General features: G+C 50.1%; 1 protein-coding gene across 4 annotated transcripts in view; it reads left to right on the forward strand.

Annotated features, from left to right (window-relative positions):
* MRAS (muscle RAS oncogene homolog) overlaps positions 1-18,360 on the forward strand; it is a 57,305-nt gene extending 38,945 nt beyond the window's left edge. For 3 of the 4 annotated variants that reach the window (XM_025448804.3, XM_025448801.3, XM_025448802.3), the window contains exons 3-6: positions 6,898-7,051; positions 8,383-8,482; positions 13,728-13,807; positions 15,037-18,360. In XM_025448804.3, coding sequence (XP_025304589.1) covers positions 6,898-7,051; positions 8,383-8,482; positions 13,728-13,807; positions 15,037-15,136 — 434 coding nt within the window. In that variant the 3' untranslated portion in view covers positions 15,137-18,360. Of the gene's footprint in view, positions 1-6,897; positions 7,052-8,382; positions 8,483-13,727; positions 13,812-15,036 lie in introns of those variants that run through there. The other variant, XM_025448805.3, reaches the window with a different exon arrangement.
* The last annotated feature ends 439 nt before the right edge of the window (positions 18,361-18,799 follow it).

The following is an 18,799-nucleotide window of genomic DNA, read 5'->3' on the forward strand; positions in this document are numbered from 1 at the left end:
GGACTGTTTGAACATGGCAACTGTGTTTCCTATAGCATGCACGTGATTCATCTAGTCATTCTGCAAGTATTTTTTGAACCTGCATTGGGTGCTGAAGCTTTCGAGAGACCCAGGGAAATGAAAGCCAGGCTCCCCTCCCACCCCGTCCTGTGGAACGCCACCCCCCCCCCCCCCCGGTAGGAAACTGAGCCAGGCCCAGAGGCACCAACTTGGAGACCCCACAGAACTCCTAGAACCCAGGACACACACAATAGGAAGGGTTCAAAGACAGAGGTCAGAGGCAGGACCCTTAGGAAAGGAGGCAGAGTATAGCCATGCTTAGGGGAGGCTGGGGTGGCTGGTGGAGAGGGCATCCTCGTTGGAAGTTACAGCTTGTGCAAAGGCTTAAAAGTGAGACACAGCCTGGCTGGTTCCGGGTGGCCATCCCCACACGCTCTGGTTGAAGATAAAAGACTGGATGGGCAGGGACAGCTGGGCCTCGGGGAAGTTGGAGTGGCCTCCTTCCCAGTGCGTGGCCTTGAGCAGGTCCCTGTAACTCCCAAATGTGGGCCTCAGTTTCCACATTTGTACTAGGCCATGAAGAGGCTTCAGAGGGCGTGTGTGTACAAAACCCCAGCACAGTGCCTGCTGCCAGTAGGAACGTGGTGGGCAGGCCTATTTTCAGCCAAAGAGCTCAGACTGTACCCTGGGCCGCCGCCAGTGTCCGAGCCCCGAGCCCATGCCAGGGCGTGCCTCCCTCTGGAAGCCCTGAGGAGGAAGAAGAGAAGGAGGTGGAAAAAGAGGAAGAGGGGGCGGGGGAAGGAGGGAGGCCCAGCCAGGACCCAGGCTGGTGCCCCCCCCCCCCATGCCTGCTGCTCACCTGCTGGGGGTGCTCCCAATGCCACACCAGCTGGTGGGGCTGAGCTTCTGAAATCCATAAGATCTAAGAGCAGCCTTGGGGTTTCCACGTAGACCCTTCTCAGCCTCGCTGCAGGGCCCCCAGCAGCCTCTGAGTGGGAAGGCTGGGCCAGGGCCCACAGCTGCACAGCATGCACCCTCTCTGTCTCCAAAATCGCTCTGTCTTCTTCCCTCCTCCCACAGTGAGTTGCTTCTGGCTGCCTCTGCCTTTTTGTCTCTCTGTCTCGTCTCTGTCTCTCTGTCACACACACACACTGGAACAACACCTCTTCTCTCCAGTGACTAATACTTTCTGTCTCCAGAGCCCTCCTACCATCAGGCGTGGGAAATGCAGGTGGAAACATCATTTCTTAAAAGTGTAGCTGCCCCCTACTCCCCTGGGAGGCAGAGTGGCTGACAGGGGGCCTTGCCCAGGCACTTCTGGGGTATGTATATGGAGGGGAGGGACTAGGCCCAGGTCAGCCCCTGACTGCTCCTCCTTGGTGGCACCTGCCCTGCTGGGGCTCCAATTAGAATTCCCACGGCTCCCTGCACTCTCCTCTCTCCCCTCGGCCCCCATTCCATGTCCTGCATCCTCGGTGTCTCCCCATTCACTGTTTTCTCCTCACTCAGGCACACCTGCCTTGGCTGATGCCCTGGTTGCCTCTGCCCTGGCCCCTCCTCCACCTCTCCACAGCCTCCCCCTCCAGGCCCTTCCCTCTTTGGCTGCTAAACTCACCCTCCTCTGACTGCATCTCTTCCCTCTGAAACCTTTGGTAGCTCCCCAGTACCCACTGAGTTAAAAATTTTTAGCTCATTTTTAAAGAAGATTTTATTTATTCATTTGAGAGGGAGAATGCGAGTGAGCACAAGCCAGGGGGAGCAGAGGGAGGGTGAGAAGCAGACTCCCCAGTTGAGCAAGGAGCCCTGTGTGGGGCTTGATCCCAAGACCCCAGGATTATGACCTGAGCTGAAGGCAGATGTTTAACCAACTGCACCACCCAGGCGCCCCTAAACATTTCAGTTCAGGATCCAAAGGCCCCAGCCTTTGGCCTCCCTGTCTCCCCTCTCCTGCCTGTTCCCCACCATAGACCTTTTATGCCAACACACCGGCCCCAGTAACCAACCCCAAGTGTTTGCTTCCTAGGCCTTTGCTCATGCTGTTTCTCTGCCTGGAAGGCCTTCCCTAGACGCTGTCTTTTTTTATGTCAAATGCTATTCTTTCAAGGGCAAAATAAATATGCCCTCTTGGCTAACACCTTGCATTATCCCTCCAAGCTGAAGGGACCTCCCCAACCCTTCCCTAGATCTCTGATATTATGTGTCACTTTCTGTCCCACATTATTCTTTTCCTTTAAGTACCAGCCCAAGGAGCCTCTTCGTACTTTGATAGGGAGACGCGGCTTATTCTTTAACCACCCCCAGTACCAAGCAGAGCGGTGGGCACTGAGCAGGTGCTCAGAAGAAAACTGGCAAATGGATGATTGATGCACCTCTTGGGGTCCCACATCCAGGCTGCTCCTTCCCGAAAGGTGGGGCAGGCCTGGCGGTTGCCACACAACCACATGCCACCCTTGGGTGGTTTGTTATTAGGAGTATGCTGAGGCTGTTACAATGAGCTGGAAAGTTCCTTCATTTTCTGGGCTCTGGAGCAATTTGTGATAATAAAAAGAGCTTTGTGCCATTCATGGGGGAGATTTGTCTCTTCAATTTCATGGGAAATTATTGGCCTATTCAAGTATTATATATTTTCTTGAGCCAGTTTAATTCATTTAAATTTTCTTAAATTGTCCATTTCATCAAGAATTGAAATTCTTTTGCTGCAAAACTGCATATAGTTTTCTCTCAGAATTAAATATATGTCTGGATCCATAGTCATAGGCCTTCCCTCTTTCCAAAGGCTTATTAGTCTTTTTTCTCTTTTTGTCACTAGTAAGAATTGCTAAAAGCTTTTTTTTTTTTATTTCAAAGAATCAGCTTTTGATTCTTAGATACCTACTACTTTTTCCTTCCTCTCATTTTCTTAGTTTCTACTTTCATTGATGATTTCTTCTTTCTTTGGTTTTATTTTTCCTTGCCTAGCCCCTTGATTTAAAAGCTGAGTTAACTTTCAGTCTCTCTCGTTTTTTTGGAAGTGCATTTAAAGCTTTAATTTTCCTCTGAGTACCACTTTGGCCTCAAACCAGAGGTTTTATTATTGTTCATTGTCATTCAATTCTAAATTGTTTGTAATTTCTGCTTTGCTTTTCTCTTTAACTAGAGCATTATAGAGCAGTATAGCTTTGCAAACTTTCAAGTGGATCGTTTCTTTTATACCCATGTTGCTGTTAATTTCTAATCTTATTGCATGTAAGCAAAAGAGCCATAGAACTGCTTTCTGGAATTTGTTGAAATTTTTATTTAAGACCTAATATGTGGCCAGTTTTTGTGACGATTTCATGTGTGTTTGGAAGTGCTTATTTACTGATTGAGTGTAAAGTTTGTTCTCTCGGATTAAGTTTTTTTGTTTTTAAGTTTATTTACATAATCTCTACACCCAGCATGGGGCTCCCACTCATGACCCTGAGATCAAGAGTCGCATGCTCTACTGACTGAGCCAGCCAGGCGCCCCTCTCAGACTAAGTTTTTAAATTGCATTACTTAAATCATTACTTTTCAGGGGGCCACTTGTCTTGTCTGTCTCTAAGAGAGGCCTGTTCAAGTTCCCTCACAATGATTAATGGGATTTGTCTAAACCTCCTGTGTTTAAAAATCAGGTTTTTATACATGTACATTTTAGGCAACATTTTTATATGCTTATGATTTATGACTTTGACACTTCTTGATGCTTGTACTTTTTCCATTATTATAAATACACTGGCTTGTCCTATTCAGTGCGTTGGCCTTGAATCCTATTATGTGGATATATGTGGCTGGCATATCCTTTTTTATGCTTTCACTTTTCATTCTTTCTGTGTCATTTTGTTTTATATGTGTCTTTTGTAGTAGCAGACAATTGTAGTAGCAGACAAATGGATTTTGTATTGGGTGTCTGCTTTAATGGGTGGGCTTAAATGCATTTGCATTTGTCGGTCATAGTTAAATTTACATCTACCATCTTCCTCCATGTCTCTTTCAGTTTTCTTATTTTGGGGTAGTTTATTTTTGCCTTTTGTTGGATTGGTCTCATTTACTTTGTTCTGTTTGTTTGTTTTTTTTTTTCTGATGATGATCAGGAAATTTTCAGTTTTATTTCTTATGGTTATTCTAGATACATACATATGTTTGTGTATGTATAATTATATTTTTCTATTTTTTTAAAGATTTTATTTATTTATTCATGAGAGAGACAGAGAGAGAGGCACAGACACAGGCAGAGGGAGAAGCAGGCTTCACGCAGGGAGCCCAACGTGAGACTCCATCCTGGGTCTCCAGGATCACTCCCTGGGCTGAAGGTGGCACTAAACTGCTGAGCCACCCAGGCTGCCCTATATTTTTTCTATTAACATCTGGATATAATTAATATCTTCAGTCTTTTCCCAAATGAGGCAAGAAATTTAGTAGTAACTTACTTTTCCCCTGCTCCTACCTTCATATATGAGTTATCACAGATTTTAGTTCTAAATTATCATTCATTTTCTTCAGATTGTGTCACGGCATTTTTAAAATTTTTTTTTAAATTTTTTATTTATTTATGATAGTCACAGAGAGAGAGAGAGAGAGAGAGGCAGAGACATAGGCAGAGGGAGAAGCAGGCTCCATGCACCGGGAGCCCGACGTGGGATTCGATCCCGGGTCTCCAGGATCACTCCCTGGGCCAAAGGCAGGCGCCAAACCGCTGCGCCACCCAGGGATCCCCTGTGTCACAGCATTTACTTAAACTTAATTCTTATGTTTTGCTGTGTCCCCCGTTTATCGTTGTTTATAACGTGACTCATCTTTTTCTTTCATGAATCTATTTTTCACTCTGCTAAAGTTTTTCCAACAAGAATTCTTTTAGAAAGCATGGATAATATTATTCTTAAGGTAATTAATGTGTAAAATAACCGTTTTTCCTCTCCAAAGGGTCCATTTTGATTTTTAGCTCTCTATTGAATTGGGTTTTTCAAATTCTGAATGATCATATTTTCACATATCCTAGATCTCTCTAATTTTTGTTTTGGACAATACATACCTTTGAAATCTGAATACATTAATGACATATCACCTGAATGTCTTCTGCTGTCCAATTCACCTTCCCATCCTTTCAACCAAATCTGTGACATTTTCATCTGTTTTGCTGGTGGGATTTATTTAGTTGCCCTTGGTCCCTACCTAAGGTGACACCAATTTCCACCAAGTACCTTCAACTGGCTGTATTGTTCTCACAGTACATACTTATCTCCAGAAATTATATCACCCATTCATTTGTTTGTCAGTCTCCCTACTAGGTTATGAGGCCCAGGAGAGCAAGGATGTTGCCTCATTCACTCTAGATCTATAGTGCCTAGAACACTGCCTGGCACATAGTAGGCTCTCAGATATTTCTTCAGTGAATGAGTGAACAAAATTCGGTAGACTTCACGTTCATTTATTCATCCAACTACTCTTGAGTTCTGTTTGTGCCAGGTTCCGAGAAGGCCAAGCCCCTGTCTCTGGAGCTGATAGTCTAACTGGGGGCCTATTAAATGGGCAGGAAGGACAGTGGGCCATGAAGAGTCTGTACAGGGGTGGAGAGTGTCCCTGGGAGCTCAGGCAGCAGAATGCAGTGAGTCGAATGCAGTGAGTCAGAGTCTGCTGGCCAAGGCAAAGGGAGCAGGAGAGGAGGGATGTTTGGGGGATGGATGGCCCAGAGGTAGCCAGAGCAAGGGGAGGAGGACAAGCCCACGCCAGACATTCCTGTAGGGCTTCTTTGTGTCAGGCACGGTTCCAAAGGTCTTAGTATTTTCACTTAAAACAACCTTTAGGATCCTCATTTGTGGAAGCAAGGGCTCAGAGAAATGAGTTTGCCCAATATCATACTCTAAGAATAAAGAACCAGACTCATCCCAGAATCTGGCTTCAAAATCTATAGCCACCTGCTCCTCTGCATCCAGGGAGAAAGAAAATGGGCCTGTCAGAGAATAGAGTGAGCTGGGAAACGGGAAAGGCTGGCTGGCAGCAGGGACTGGCAGGATGCTGAGGGCTCAGGCCTGCACATCTCAAGGGAGATCCCCCAGGTGGCTGTGGCCACTCTGAAACATCCTGGGGCAAGCATTTTTTCTCAGCAGGAAGAAGCTGAAGGGGAGTGGGCTTCAGGAGTCTATGGGATGGAGGGAGGGAGAGGGGGAGGACGGGTTAGGAAGAGAGCCTTTGCTGAGAGGGCCCCCCCCCCCCCCCCCCCCCCCCCCCCCCCACCCCCACCCCCACCCCCCCCAGTCCTTCTCCCCAACTGTTCTTGCTTCCTGCCTCAGCTCCCCTTCCTACCACCCCTGTGACAGCCCCATCCCAGGGCCAAGTGAGCCTGGCTCTCAGAGGCCTCTCCTTCCCTGTCGCCTGCCTGCCTTCCAGCCACACTGGGGCCGGGGACCCTCCCTGACCCGGGATGGCTTTCTCAGGGTTCCCCAACGCATGTCCTAGGGCTCTCCTCCCTAGGGGCTGCAAGGGAGAGGCGTCATTCCCAGCTTACAAAGAAAGGGGGCTCAGAGAGTCAGGAAACTTCCACAAATGAGCTTGTAAGGACTGCAGGGAGGATCCAAGCCCAGGTGTGGGGACCCCAGAGGGACTTCATAGCAGAGCTGATCGCTGGCTTTACGAGGCTTTTCTGCACATACACAGTTAAGTCCAGGGAGTAAGTAGGTTGGAATTGGCAGGTCCACAAGTGAGTCTCTTAGGGCCTCATGCTCTGAGCTGTTGAGGCCCTGCTGTGTCCCTCACCCCTCAGCCAGGGTAGTCACGCGGCCTCTTCTGGGGATGGCTGGTCCCCCTCTCCTGGGGGACAGCAGCAGCAGCATGGGGATCTGCAGGCCATGGGAGCTCCACCGTGGGTGGTGACAGCCCCTGAGTGGCCTGATCCTACCCCAGTTCTGGACACAGCCGGGCAGGAGGAGTTCAGCGCCATGCGGGAGCAGTATATGCGCACGGGGGACGGCTTCCTCATCGTCTACTCGGTCACGGACAAGGCCAGCTTCGAGCACGTGGACCGCTTCCACCAGCTCATCTTACGTGTCAAGGACAGGTAAGGGCAGCCGGGCCAGGACCTCCCAGCTCCTGAAGCAGGGCGGCTCTGTCTGTCTGTCTGTCTGAGTCTCAGGTGAGACCTGAAGCACAAAAGGGCGGAGAATTCAGACACTGGTCCCTTTGCTTCCTCGCCCAGTTCTTTCCACGGGGCCAAACTGCTTCCGGGGCCTTAAGTCAGCCCCCTCCCATCTCCTAAACAATCCCCACTGACAGACTGTTTAACTAGTTTAACCAAATCTTATCACGTCCGAAGAAACAGTGAATTTCCTCTCCAGTACCCATTGTAATTGGTTAAGTCACATTTGACTGTGAGATTTACAAGCCCCTAATTAAAGGCTTGTTTTTCTTTTCCCTAGCATTATATGGAGTAATCAAATAATTTGTAGTCTCTTTTAAGCCTAACTGGTCTTTTCAGTTAACTGGCTCTTAAAGAGGCATTGTAAAGAGAGTAAAAGGCTTAATTAACAGGAAAGCAGCAAGCTTTGAACAAATCTCAGTAAATTCAGAAAAATATACTTCATACCTGTCCAAAGGCAAAGTGTTAACAGTTTTATCAGGTAACAGATTACACACTCACACACTATACACCCTCATATGCATATGTACAACTCCAAGATGGTAATATCAGTTACGCCCCTGACTATAGGAATTTCAAAGGGGAAAACATAAATGACTCTAAAGTAGGAAAATATTCAACCTTTTGGCTAACCAAAGGGCAAGGGAAAATAAGAAAGTATTATTTTTCACCTGTTAAATTATAAATTATTTAAATGAAAATGCCCAACGATGTTAAAGATACTATAAGCCTGGCATTTCTTTCACCTTTAGACAGCAGTATGGCCACATAGATGGATGGGAATCTTTAAGGCAGCTGTGGCTGTGATCCCTCCCTTCCTCTCCTGGGAGCCATCCCAATTTTGCAGCTGCCATTTATTGAATGCCAGCTGTGTACCAGACGCTTCCAAAGCCACCGCTGACGGCTGTAGCAGCCCTGCATGGCTTGTGCATCGGGGTGACCAGGAGATGAGGGAGCAGGTCTGGGAAGCCAGACCCACCGTCTCGAGCAGCCCCCCCGGGGCCCTCTCTCATGGTACTCAGCCAGGGGTTTCCCGGGAGGACCCCTTTGCTCTCCCTGCAAGAAGCCTAAACTCCAACCCAAGACAGCCAACCAAGACACCCCGGGCCCCCCTTCCTCTGCCTGGAGTCGTGTAGCTCCAGGCCCACTGGGGAGGCAATGGGGGCTGCGTTATGCCTGTACTGTGACTATGTCGCCTTCACCAAGTGTGGGGGCAGCGAAACTTCATGAGCTGCTGTTCCTTTCTTTCCCAGAGAGTCATTCCCGATGATCCTCGTGGCCAACAAGGTCGATCTGATGCATTTGAGGAAAATCACTAGGGAGCAAGGAAAAGAAATGGCCACCAAACACAATGTAGGTGGCGTGTATGCACGTGTGTGTGTGTGTGTGTGTGTGTGTGTGCGCGCGCGCACGCACGCGCTGGGCAGTCAGGGATGTATAGAGGTCCGTGCCCATCCCTCCTGTGGTCCCTTGGGCCTCCTGGGTAGTGGGTTAGATTCTCCAGAGACGCCTGGCAGCGCATATGTGCTGAGGGCTATGTTGTGAAACAAAACAGCAGACTGGAGAGAAAGCACCCTCTTCTCAGTCATTGGGAGCTCCGATGTGGGGACCAGGTACATTCACGGCCTGCGAGCAGTGGCGTTCAGGCCACCTCCTGGCCCCCAACACGGCAGATTCATCTCTGGGGTGTGCAGAGGGTTGGCTTCTATCCCATTCTCCGAGCCAGCCGCCTGATTATGCTCAGAATCATCAGACCAGCTGCAGTTCACCAAGCCCTGTTCTATGCCAGGCTTTGTGCCGGGGAGCATTCACTCCTCACCACCACATGTTGAGGTAGGTATCATTATGCCCATCTTACAGTTGGTCAAGCAGGTTTGCCCAGGCCACACAGTGAATACCAGCAGACATCTTTGTGTGTGTGTGTGTGTGTGTGTGTGTGTGTTTTCAGTTCACTGTGATGCCCCTTTGCCCTCTGGATGTACTGGGTGGGGTCACTGGGTTTATTCTCACCCCTCCCTGGCACGGGCACAGCCCAAGCCCCTGGCCCCATTAGTCAGTTATGTAGAAGTCCACTCGGCCTGCTGGGAGGTCTGCTGCAAGGTTACGCCTTCCCTCTGCCTGGTGGGCCCAGCTCTGTGAGTAAAGGAAGGGGACTCACTCCAAGTTACTTCTCCTCGTCTCTGCCTTCTGTATTCATTCATATGTTCATTTAACTGCCCTAGGCCCGGGGAAATAAAACTTACTTTATGGTGCTTTCTTCTAATGACAAGAGACAGATAATAAACAAAGCAGATTACACAGTGTGACATGTGCTATGGAAAAAAGTAAATCAGGGAAGGGGGTCAGGAATGTGAGGTGGAGAAGGATGCTTTTCCAAATAGGGCAGTTAGGGAAAGCCTTGCTAAGGAGGGTGCATTTCAGCAAGGACTTATAGGAGGTGAGGGAGTAAGCCCTACAGATCTCTGGGGAAAGAATGTTCCAGCCAATGTAATAATCAGTGCAAAGACATGATGGCAGGAATTTGAGGATCAGCAAGGAGGCCAGCAGGAGCAGAAGTGGGAGGGGTGGGAAGTAGGAGGCCAGGTCAGAAGAGGGTTATAAGGCTTTATGGGCTTTTACTCAGAGGGAGAGGGGAAACCATCAAAGGCTTTGAGTAAGGAGTGATGATGAGGTCTGGCTTACGGCTGAACAGCTTCTCTCTGGTGGTCATGTTGAGAAGGACGCTAGGGGCCAATCATGAGAGCAGGGAAACCAGTTAGGGACTCCCACAATAACCCAGATACAGGTCAACACAGCCCAGGATGCTGCTGGTGAAGGTGGCAAGGAGGTGGTTGGATTCTGGACATGTTTCCAGGAAAGCCAACAGGATACGTGCACAGATTGGATGTGGGGTGAGAGAGAAAGAAGTTATGGCAGGCGACCCTGTGGTTTGGGCGTGAGCAATTTTCTGAAGACCAGAGTGTCGGATGGGACACCTGGGTGGCTCAGCAGTTTAGAGCGTGCCTTTGGCCTGGGGAGTAATCCTGGAGTCCTGGGATCGAGTCCCACATCGGGCTCCCTGCATGGGGCCTGCTTCTCCCTCTCTCTCTCTCTCTCTGTCTCTCTCTCTCTCTCATGAATAAATAAATAAATAAATCTAAAAAAAAAAAAAAAAAGACCAGAGTGTGGGTGATTGAGCAGGAGAGACAGTAGGAGTAAGTGTGTGAGACAGGAACTTGGTTGCAGATCTGCGGGGTTTGAGGAGCTGAGTAGATAATCAGATGGAAATGCCAAGGCAGCAGTCAGAGACAGCATGTGGGGTAAGTATTGGCAATCGGCAGCGTGTAGATGGCATTTGGAGCCGTGAACGCCAAGGGAGCCAGTGTAGATAGGGCAGGGGTCCTAGCACCGAGGCCGGGATACCTCACCTAGTGATGTGGCGAGGTGAGGAGGAGGCCACCAAAGGGCCTGAGCTGTGGGTGACACTTGAGGGCCACAGTGGAGCGTGGTAGCAGCCAAGTGAAGAACATGCTCCAAGGAAGAGGGAGTGATCCACCGGGACAGGGCTGCCCACGCTCTCCAGAGGAGGGCTGGAGACTGACCGCTGGCTTCGCAGCAGCTCTCTCTGACCAGAGACAGGCCTGCGGTTTCCTCGGGGCTCTCACAAACCCCTTCTGCATGACCCTCCCAAGCAGCGGGGTGGGCGGGGAGGGGGGTGCAGAGAAGTGACAGCCTGCCCCTACAGCCCCCGCTACCGCAACCTGGGGCTCCCATCTCTCAGCTGCCTTTCTCCTGCAGCAAATGCTGCTGCCTCACTTATCATTTGACCAAGAGACTCTGCGAGCTGCTATGGACAACATCCTATTTTAGAGCTCATAAGGCAAGTTCCTCCTTAGCGGACAAGGCAGGCGCCCCACCCGGCGCCGGAAGGTGGCATTTCCTAGCCCTGTGGTGGAGTCAGATGGTGCTACCGTTTATTGCAAGGTTCCCCTTGGTTTAAGTGTCCTTGCTAATGAAACCCTAGAATTCCAAGAACTTCAGCCTTTCTTCAGTGGTAGAGGCAGGACCCCCAGAAAGAAGGCAGAGGGCTCCTGAGGCCTTGGGGGTGATGCTACAACTCCTGTACTAATGAGTGGCACAGTGGGACAGCAGGCAGCAGTGATCTGAGGCCCCGGAGTCACAGGATGTGAAGGAGCTCCACGTGGGTCCCAGCCCCAGCTACAGGCACCTTCCTGCCCCCGCTCTGGGTGTGCATGTGGAAGTGCGTTGCCCTGACCACAGGATATCACAGGACTCTGGCTTTAAGGCCCCAGCAGGGGTGCCCCGCCATGCCTGGGAGAGGCCCTGAAGCTGCCCTCGACACCCCTACCTGTCCGTGGGCAGCGAGGCAGGAAGTGGAGCGCGCACCTGGTTCAAACCTTGATTCTCTGCTGGCTGCCATGTGGCTTTGGGCAAGTACGTCACCACCCTGAGCTCAGTCTCCCTCACCGCACAGTGGAGATGCTTGCTTACCTCGGAGGGTTGAGGTGGGGATTAAGTGGGCTCAGTGATGTTGAGACGTGGCAGGCGAAAGGGTCCATGGTCATCTCAGTCAAACGACCTACAGTGGAGGGCAGAGGCTCAAAGAGTTGTTGGATGATCATTTCAAAAGTCTGAGCCATGTTTTGTGCGCTCTTCCCTTGTGTCCCGGCCAGCTACGAGACCTCTGCTTGGAGCCACGGCAATGTGTGAAGATACTTTAGGATCTGTTCTGGGCAGTCGTTTACAACATGCTCCTCTAAAACAACAGCTCACCCTGTCACCCATCCCAGCCGTGCATTTGAACTGATCATTTTTGTTTTCTTCACTGGGCTTTTCTTCTTTGACAGTGTTATAATGAAATGCCTTAATTTTGTAACCAGGAAAAAGTTATGAACTATATACCAAAGTTCTTTTTTGAAAAAAAGATTTTATGTATTCATTCATGAGAGACAGAGAGATAGGCAGCGACACAGGCAGAGGGAGAAGCAGGCTTCTCCCAGGGAGCCCGATGCGGGACTCCAACCCAGGACCGCGGGATCACAACCTGAGCCAAAGGCAGATGCTCAACCGCTGAGCCACCCAGGTGCCCCTGAACTACACTGAAGTTCTTCAGTCTGACCACAGCCGGCCTACCCCTCTGGCCTGGGGAAGCCCGTGTATTTTGGGGTTTTTTTGTTTGTTTTTAATTTTTTTTTATTGGAGTTCAATTTGCCAACATATAGCATAACACCCAGTGCTCATCCCACCAAGTGCACCCCTCAGTGCCAATCACCCAGTCACCCCCATCCCCTGCCCACCTCCCCTTCCACTACCCCTTGTTCATTTCCCAGAGTTAGGAGTCTCTCATGTTTTGTCACCCTCACTGATATTTTCATTCATTTTCTCTCCTTCCCTTCTATTCCCTTTCACTAATTTTTATATTCCCCAAATGAATGAGACCATATAATGTTTGTCCTCCGATTGACTTACTTCACTCAGCATAATACCCTCCAGTTCCATCCACGTCGAAGCAAATGGTGGGTATTTGTCGTTTCTAATGGCTGAGGAATATTCCATTGTGTACATAGACCACATCTTCTTTATCCATTCATCTTTCGATGGACACCGAGGCTCCTTCCACAGTTTGGCTATTGTGGACATTGCTGCTAGAAACATCGGGGTGCAGGTGTCCTGCCATTTCACTGCACCTGTATCTTTGGGGTAAATCCCCAGCAGTGCAACTGCTGGGTCATAGAAGCCCGCGTATTTTGTATGAACCCCACACTCTCTCCCCTCATGGGGGAGTGGGCACAAACCCTTCTTGCCTTTGTGGGGTCCCTGATACAGGAGAAGAGGGGTGCTTGGGACTGCATCCTAACCTCAGGCAACTTTTGTTCTCCTTCCATGCCATACATGGTGTAGACACGGCCCTCAACACCTGTCTTGTGGGGCTACCTCGGCCACACTGCTGATGTCTGTTGCCTTTCAGCTGGGTGATGATTCCTCAGTATTAAACATGCAGACATGAGCCTTCTATAAACATGGCTGAGCTCCCGGACTCGTAGATGCAGACCAAACAAGAGCTGAGCCCGGCGAGCTTGCAGAGGTAGGGGGTGGAGGGGGATGAAGAGGCACAGACCGGCTCGGGGTCACCAGAGGGCACCGTCCTGCCCACGGCCCAGCCTCACCTCAGCCTTTCCCACCCAGGTCCCCCATGTAGAGAGCCTGGTAAGAGTCAGATCTCCTCATGGTGGAGAAACAGGCCTCAGAAAGAAAAAAGAATAACATCAGAACCTATTTTGGTTTGATAGATGAAGCAGTCTTTAGTCTTCAAGTATATAAAAAGATCAGGGTTTTTTTTTTTTTTTTCTATTTTTAGGGGGCTATTAAAGATCTCTATGACTAGAGAATAAGAGGGAATTAGAAAGGCTGTCAGTAGAATTTTCCACCCTTAAAGAGCAAGAAGCTACCAAGGGGCCTGAGGTTGTTAGAGCTGTGGTCCTGTGGGGATCTCTAAAGGCAGGTGGCTTCTTGGGGACCTCTGAGAATTCGCAGTTTTAGGGAATAGGGCTTTGTGGACTTCAGTGCTACTTTTACCAAGTTGAGCTTTGCCTTCCAGATTCCGTACATAGAAACCAGTGCCAAGGACCCACCTCTCAACGTGGACAAAGCCTTCCATGACCTGGTTAGGGTAATTAGGTGAGTGATGCACGCTTCCCTAGAAGCAGGCCCTCTGCGGCAAGGTGGGTCCCGGGAGGACCAGAGGGTGCAGCTTCTTGTTCCAAGGCCTGGGCTGCGTGCTTCTGGGCCTGTTTTGGATTTCTTATCCCTCTGTCCATTTTTTTCCCCTGCCCTTCCCACCCTTCCCACCCACCTTTGCATGTGCACCCTCACCCCAGGTGAAGCCTTAAGCATAAGCTAGAGGGAGGTGCCTTCCTGCCTGTGGTGCCAACTCAGCCTCCTCTCTGGCCTCCCCTGGGCACTGCAGCTCAGGCTCCTGCTGCCCTCTGCACCGCCTGCCTTCCGTGTTCTCCCAACACCATGCCTGTCAGCACCAGAGGAAGTAGGCCGCTCTGCTCTCACCCCCCACCCACCGACGTCAGCGCACCCTGCAACATTTCACCTAAATAGCTACCATTTGGGTTCCTAAGCTCAAGATGCTGAGGTGTTGCACATGTGCCTGCTTTGCAGACTGCACACATTGCCAGTGTCCAAGTGTTCCCATCTGCCCATTTCCTAAATCTGCAACATGCAGATCAGCCTAACCAGTGGTCCTCACATAGGCACGTAGCGTGAGGCCATGTGCTGGTGAGTTCTACGGCTGCCAGTTAGTTATGAACTCGTGCTTTCCCCTGCTACTTCTCGGCCCCCCCGGATACACACACACACACATGCACAAACACACACACCCCTTTTCTCATCATTCCCCCATATGGACTGCGATAGTGCAGCCCTCATTTTAGGCTTTAGCTGGCAGCTCTGCATTCTCTTGAGCTTTTGCCTCCAGTTTGGGTATGCCACCCTGCCCGGAGCTGGTGGTGTCTTGGTTATGGACCGGTAGTTCCAGGGCAGGTTTTTAGACTTAGGAAGAGTTAACAGAAAACATATAAAAAGCTTTTACACTCGAGGGGCTTGCCATTTTATTTAAAATACAAAACACAAAAATAGCGGCCAATACTGAATAGCTCATAATGCAATTCATGATTTAAATAATTGCAGCCACAGCATGATGTCAGGAATTCTCACCAGTATTAAGACAGGCTTTGCCCTGCCCTCTCTGCCTTCCCACTTTCTTTGCCCCAGAGACACTCTCCAAACGAGGCCCTCCCCCAGGGTCCAGAACAGGCCTGCCACCTGCACACCCAGGGGCAAAGGAGGAGCAGAGACCATTCTGACTCTGTTTTTCTGCCTTTCACTGTCCTCAAAAGGCAACAGATTCCAGAAAAGAGCCAGAAGAAGAAGAAGAAAACCAAATGGCGGGGAGACCGGGCCACCGGCACCCACAAACTGCAGTGTGTGATATTGTGACAGGCCTGAGGCCCTGGCGACAGTGACCGTGGACCGGCCAGCCCTCGGGACCCTCCACTGCCTAACCACACTGAAAACCATTTCTAACCATGACCCTTGGCCCGAGGACCTGGCATGAGAAGGGAGAAAGGGAGGGCGGGCAGGGAGGAGGTAGGCTCTGGCTTTGCCAGAAGGGCACAGGCCTTCCCATGTCTCACAAGAGACAGGGAAGCAACATGAAACAGAAGCAGCATCCAAGCATCCCTCATGTTGATTCAAAGCAGCTGTCCCTCATCTCTGGGTGGCTGCGTGGTGGCTTTGAAGTACATGGTATCGGCGGGATGTGGAAGCGAGGATCCATGGACAGAGTACCAAACAAGCCATGATCGATTCCCCCACACCCCCCTGCCCCAGCCCAAAGTCTGAGCTTGGGTGTCTTTTGTAGATTTTTAAATTATTTTAGTGATTATAATTTTATTAAAGGGGTCTGTGCCCACTGACTGGCAGAGCTTCGTATCTTCAGCAGGCCTGTCTGAGACCACATCTGGAATATTGTTGTTGTTGTTGTTGTTTTAACTGAGTTTTCCCCAGCAGTGCCAAAACTCAGCTCAGCATGGAAGAGGGGGGACCGAGAGACTCGTGGCCGGAGGCCTGGGGAGAAGCACCCCACTCATGGCCTCCAAACCAGAGAGAAGAGAGACACGTTTGTCCAGAAGGTTTTACTGTGCTTGAGATTGCAGGTATTAGGAAGCAGAATTGTATTTTGCTGAGCGGAGAGGCTGGCAGGAGCATGTCAGTTTTAAGAGGGGTTTTCATGATCCTGGAAATATAGAAATTAAGCCGATTGGCTTTGCAAAAGCGTTTGTCTGCATTGCAGACAATGTGGACCAAGCTCTGTGCTCCGAGGGCTCTCCTGCATGTATCTCTTCTTGCTTTCCCACCACCTGCACTGCCTGGTGCCTCTTGGATGCAAACACACGGGCATGGAGGTTTCAGCACGTCACGGTAGGCTCATGTGGATGCCATCCAGAAGGCTCTAGTTCTTGCTGAATCTTAACCAAAAATGATCCAATACTGTTGTTGCTAAAAACAGCACCAAGACCCAAAGCCTTTTCCATCTGAGTCCACTGACCACCGCTCCTTAAAGCCCAGTAAATGAGCAAACCCTGCTGAGCATTTGCAACCCTACGATTAGCTTGCCTTTCTGGCACACACTTTTCTTAGCTTCTTGGATCTTAACTATAACATAATCAGAGGAGAAAGAAAGGTTGGGGTGATGACATGGCCCCCACATGTCATGTTTCTATAAGGGGGCATCTCCCGCCAGCTTCCTGACGATGCCACATCCCTCTCAGGTGCTGCTGGTGTGATCCAAAGACTGGGTTTTCCCAGCCAGGGAGGGTGAAGGTGCAGCAACAACAGTGCACCCCTGATGGAAGGTCAGAAGATGAGGCGGCATGGCTAGTGGCCTCATTTTCTATTTACAGATCAGATCACTAAGCAAACTAGAGCATCCCTAACAGGTGGCCTGGCTTCCTCTTTGGTGAAAGAAACCCTGAGAAAGTGAACACCCAACTGGACATCAAGACACCTGGATTCTTGTCTGGTTTTGAGAGTGTGCTGCGTTCCTAACTCAGCAAGATCACCAGCACCAGGGGGCCCAGCGACTCTGTGTCGAATGAAATAATTGGGACTTGGGTTAATTGGAAAATCAAACTTTGTTTGTCCAAATGGCCCTTTTTCCCCCTGACCCTGAAAAGAAAGAGAACAGAGAACATTCCAGGTCATGCACTACAGAGTGTCCCAAGATCCGATCATATTAATGGGCATTTTAAACACACAGGACAAGGCCCTTTCTGACCCTTCTGCTCCTCTGAGCCGAGTCCACAACAGCCGTGGGTGCAAAGGGGATGAGGAGACTGCAGCAAGACAGGCGGGAAGAAGTATGGATGGAGTTGCTTTGCGCAAAGGAGTGGTGGAGTGGGGCGGGAAGCCCTGCGCACAGGGGAGCGGCCACTGCTGGAAAGCTGCTCCTGGGCACAGACGACCATCACATGCCCCTACTCCCTGCTGTCTGCAGAGCCTGCAACTTCTTGGCAGCACGAGTGGGGAGTCCTGTTGGAGGCGGATCAGCTGACCTAGAATGAAGCCCTTAGCCATGAAGGTAACCAGATAAAGGGGTTCCATCTGCTTCTGGTCCCTCCCTCAACAGGGGCAGTGCATCTGCCCACCCCGACCCTATCTTCTGGGACATCTGTCCTGCAGTCAGCCCACAGCTCAGCTCCACAATGCTCGAAGGAGAAACTGGTTAAGGAAAGGCCTTCTTCTGCGGAGTCAGGGGTCAGGCTTCAGCTTCCATGACCCTGTGTTCCCCATAGGTGAGACAGAGAACACTTTTCAGAGACCGTTCTTCACGTTTTAGAGAATTGTGGGCTTCCAGATAGGCCAGAATGGAGTGTACCTTCGGGCATCCCCCGTACAATATCTTCTCCGTGGTCATGTGGCAGGGTCAGCTGGGATACCCATTGGCCATGCTACTCCATGACTTGAGGTGTCCAATGGGACTTGTGTCTTTGGTGACACTTTGGTGTTTCCACTGGTTTTCCAGACCACCGAATAGTGCTAACTTTACATCTCCCAGAACACACGCTTCCTAAAATCCCCTCACCCCATGCCTTTGCCACTGTGTGCTCTCAAATCTCCTCCTCAAATTTTGACACCCCCAACTAGGGCTACTTTTCTATCCAACAGGTAATTTTAGCCATCTTCCCCACCCCTACAGCCTGGGGCTCTAGCCACTGACTTTTCCTATACTTTGACGCATGGAGGTCACTTGGATGGTTTATATTAGGATTTTGACCTCACCTTGTGTTGTCTGCTGTGCAGAGTGCCTGGTAGCCTAGTGTGGCCAATCTCACTTTGCCGGGAGATGTGACCCACTAACACATGGCAGCTCTGACCCAAAGGCCCCTCAGTCATGTGACAGTAAATCTGGAGCCACAGACAGATTCCCTCCATTAGCAGCCCACTGGGTTAGAAATTCCATGTTGGGTTTACATAGAACGAAAGATACTTGAATTGTTGAGCGCCTGTGAGTGCACAGCTTCTGCTACCCGGTATTAACAGATGGCCATTGTTGTGAAATGGGAGTGATGCCTGAGGGTCTTGATGATGCTTGAGCCTTTTATGTAACTTTTTATTAAGTCTTTGTGTATCTCAACTCATTAATAAAGAAAAGAAGAACACTTGTCTTATATCCTCTTATTCAGATATTCCTAAAGTTTTGCTGAGAACATTGTAAGTTGTCCGTGTCTGGCCCGGGAGACCTATCAGAGTAAACCTGAAGTGGGGAGAAGACCACTGGTGGCCATGAGGAGTGTCTCCTTCCTCTCGGGAGCCAGAGGATGAAGGCAAGTGGGTATGGTGATTAGAGACACAGCCTCGTGATGTGTGGCAGCCCCAGATTTGAGTTCTGCCACCGACTTTTATGTGCCTTTGAGCAAGTCCATGCTTCAGTCTCCAGCTGCCCTGCCTGAGAACGGGATAATAGTGTGCACCTCCTAACTGGACTGAGGTTGAAGCTAAGTTATGGTATGGATCTCAGAGATGGTGCTCTCTGTAAAGGACACTGGGCTGACACTGCTTTCCATGGAAGCTGCCCCTGCCGCCCATCCACAAGATCAC

This window comes from Canis lupus, chromosome 23 (genome assembly GCF_003254725.2).
Source record: "Canis lupus dingo isolate Sandy chromosome 23, ASM325472v2, whole genome shotgun sequence".
NCBI lineage: Eukaryota > Metazoa > Chordata > Mammalia > Carnivora > Canidae > Canis > Canis lupus.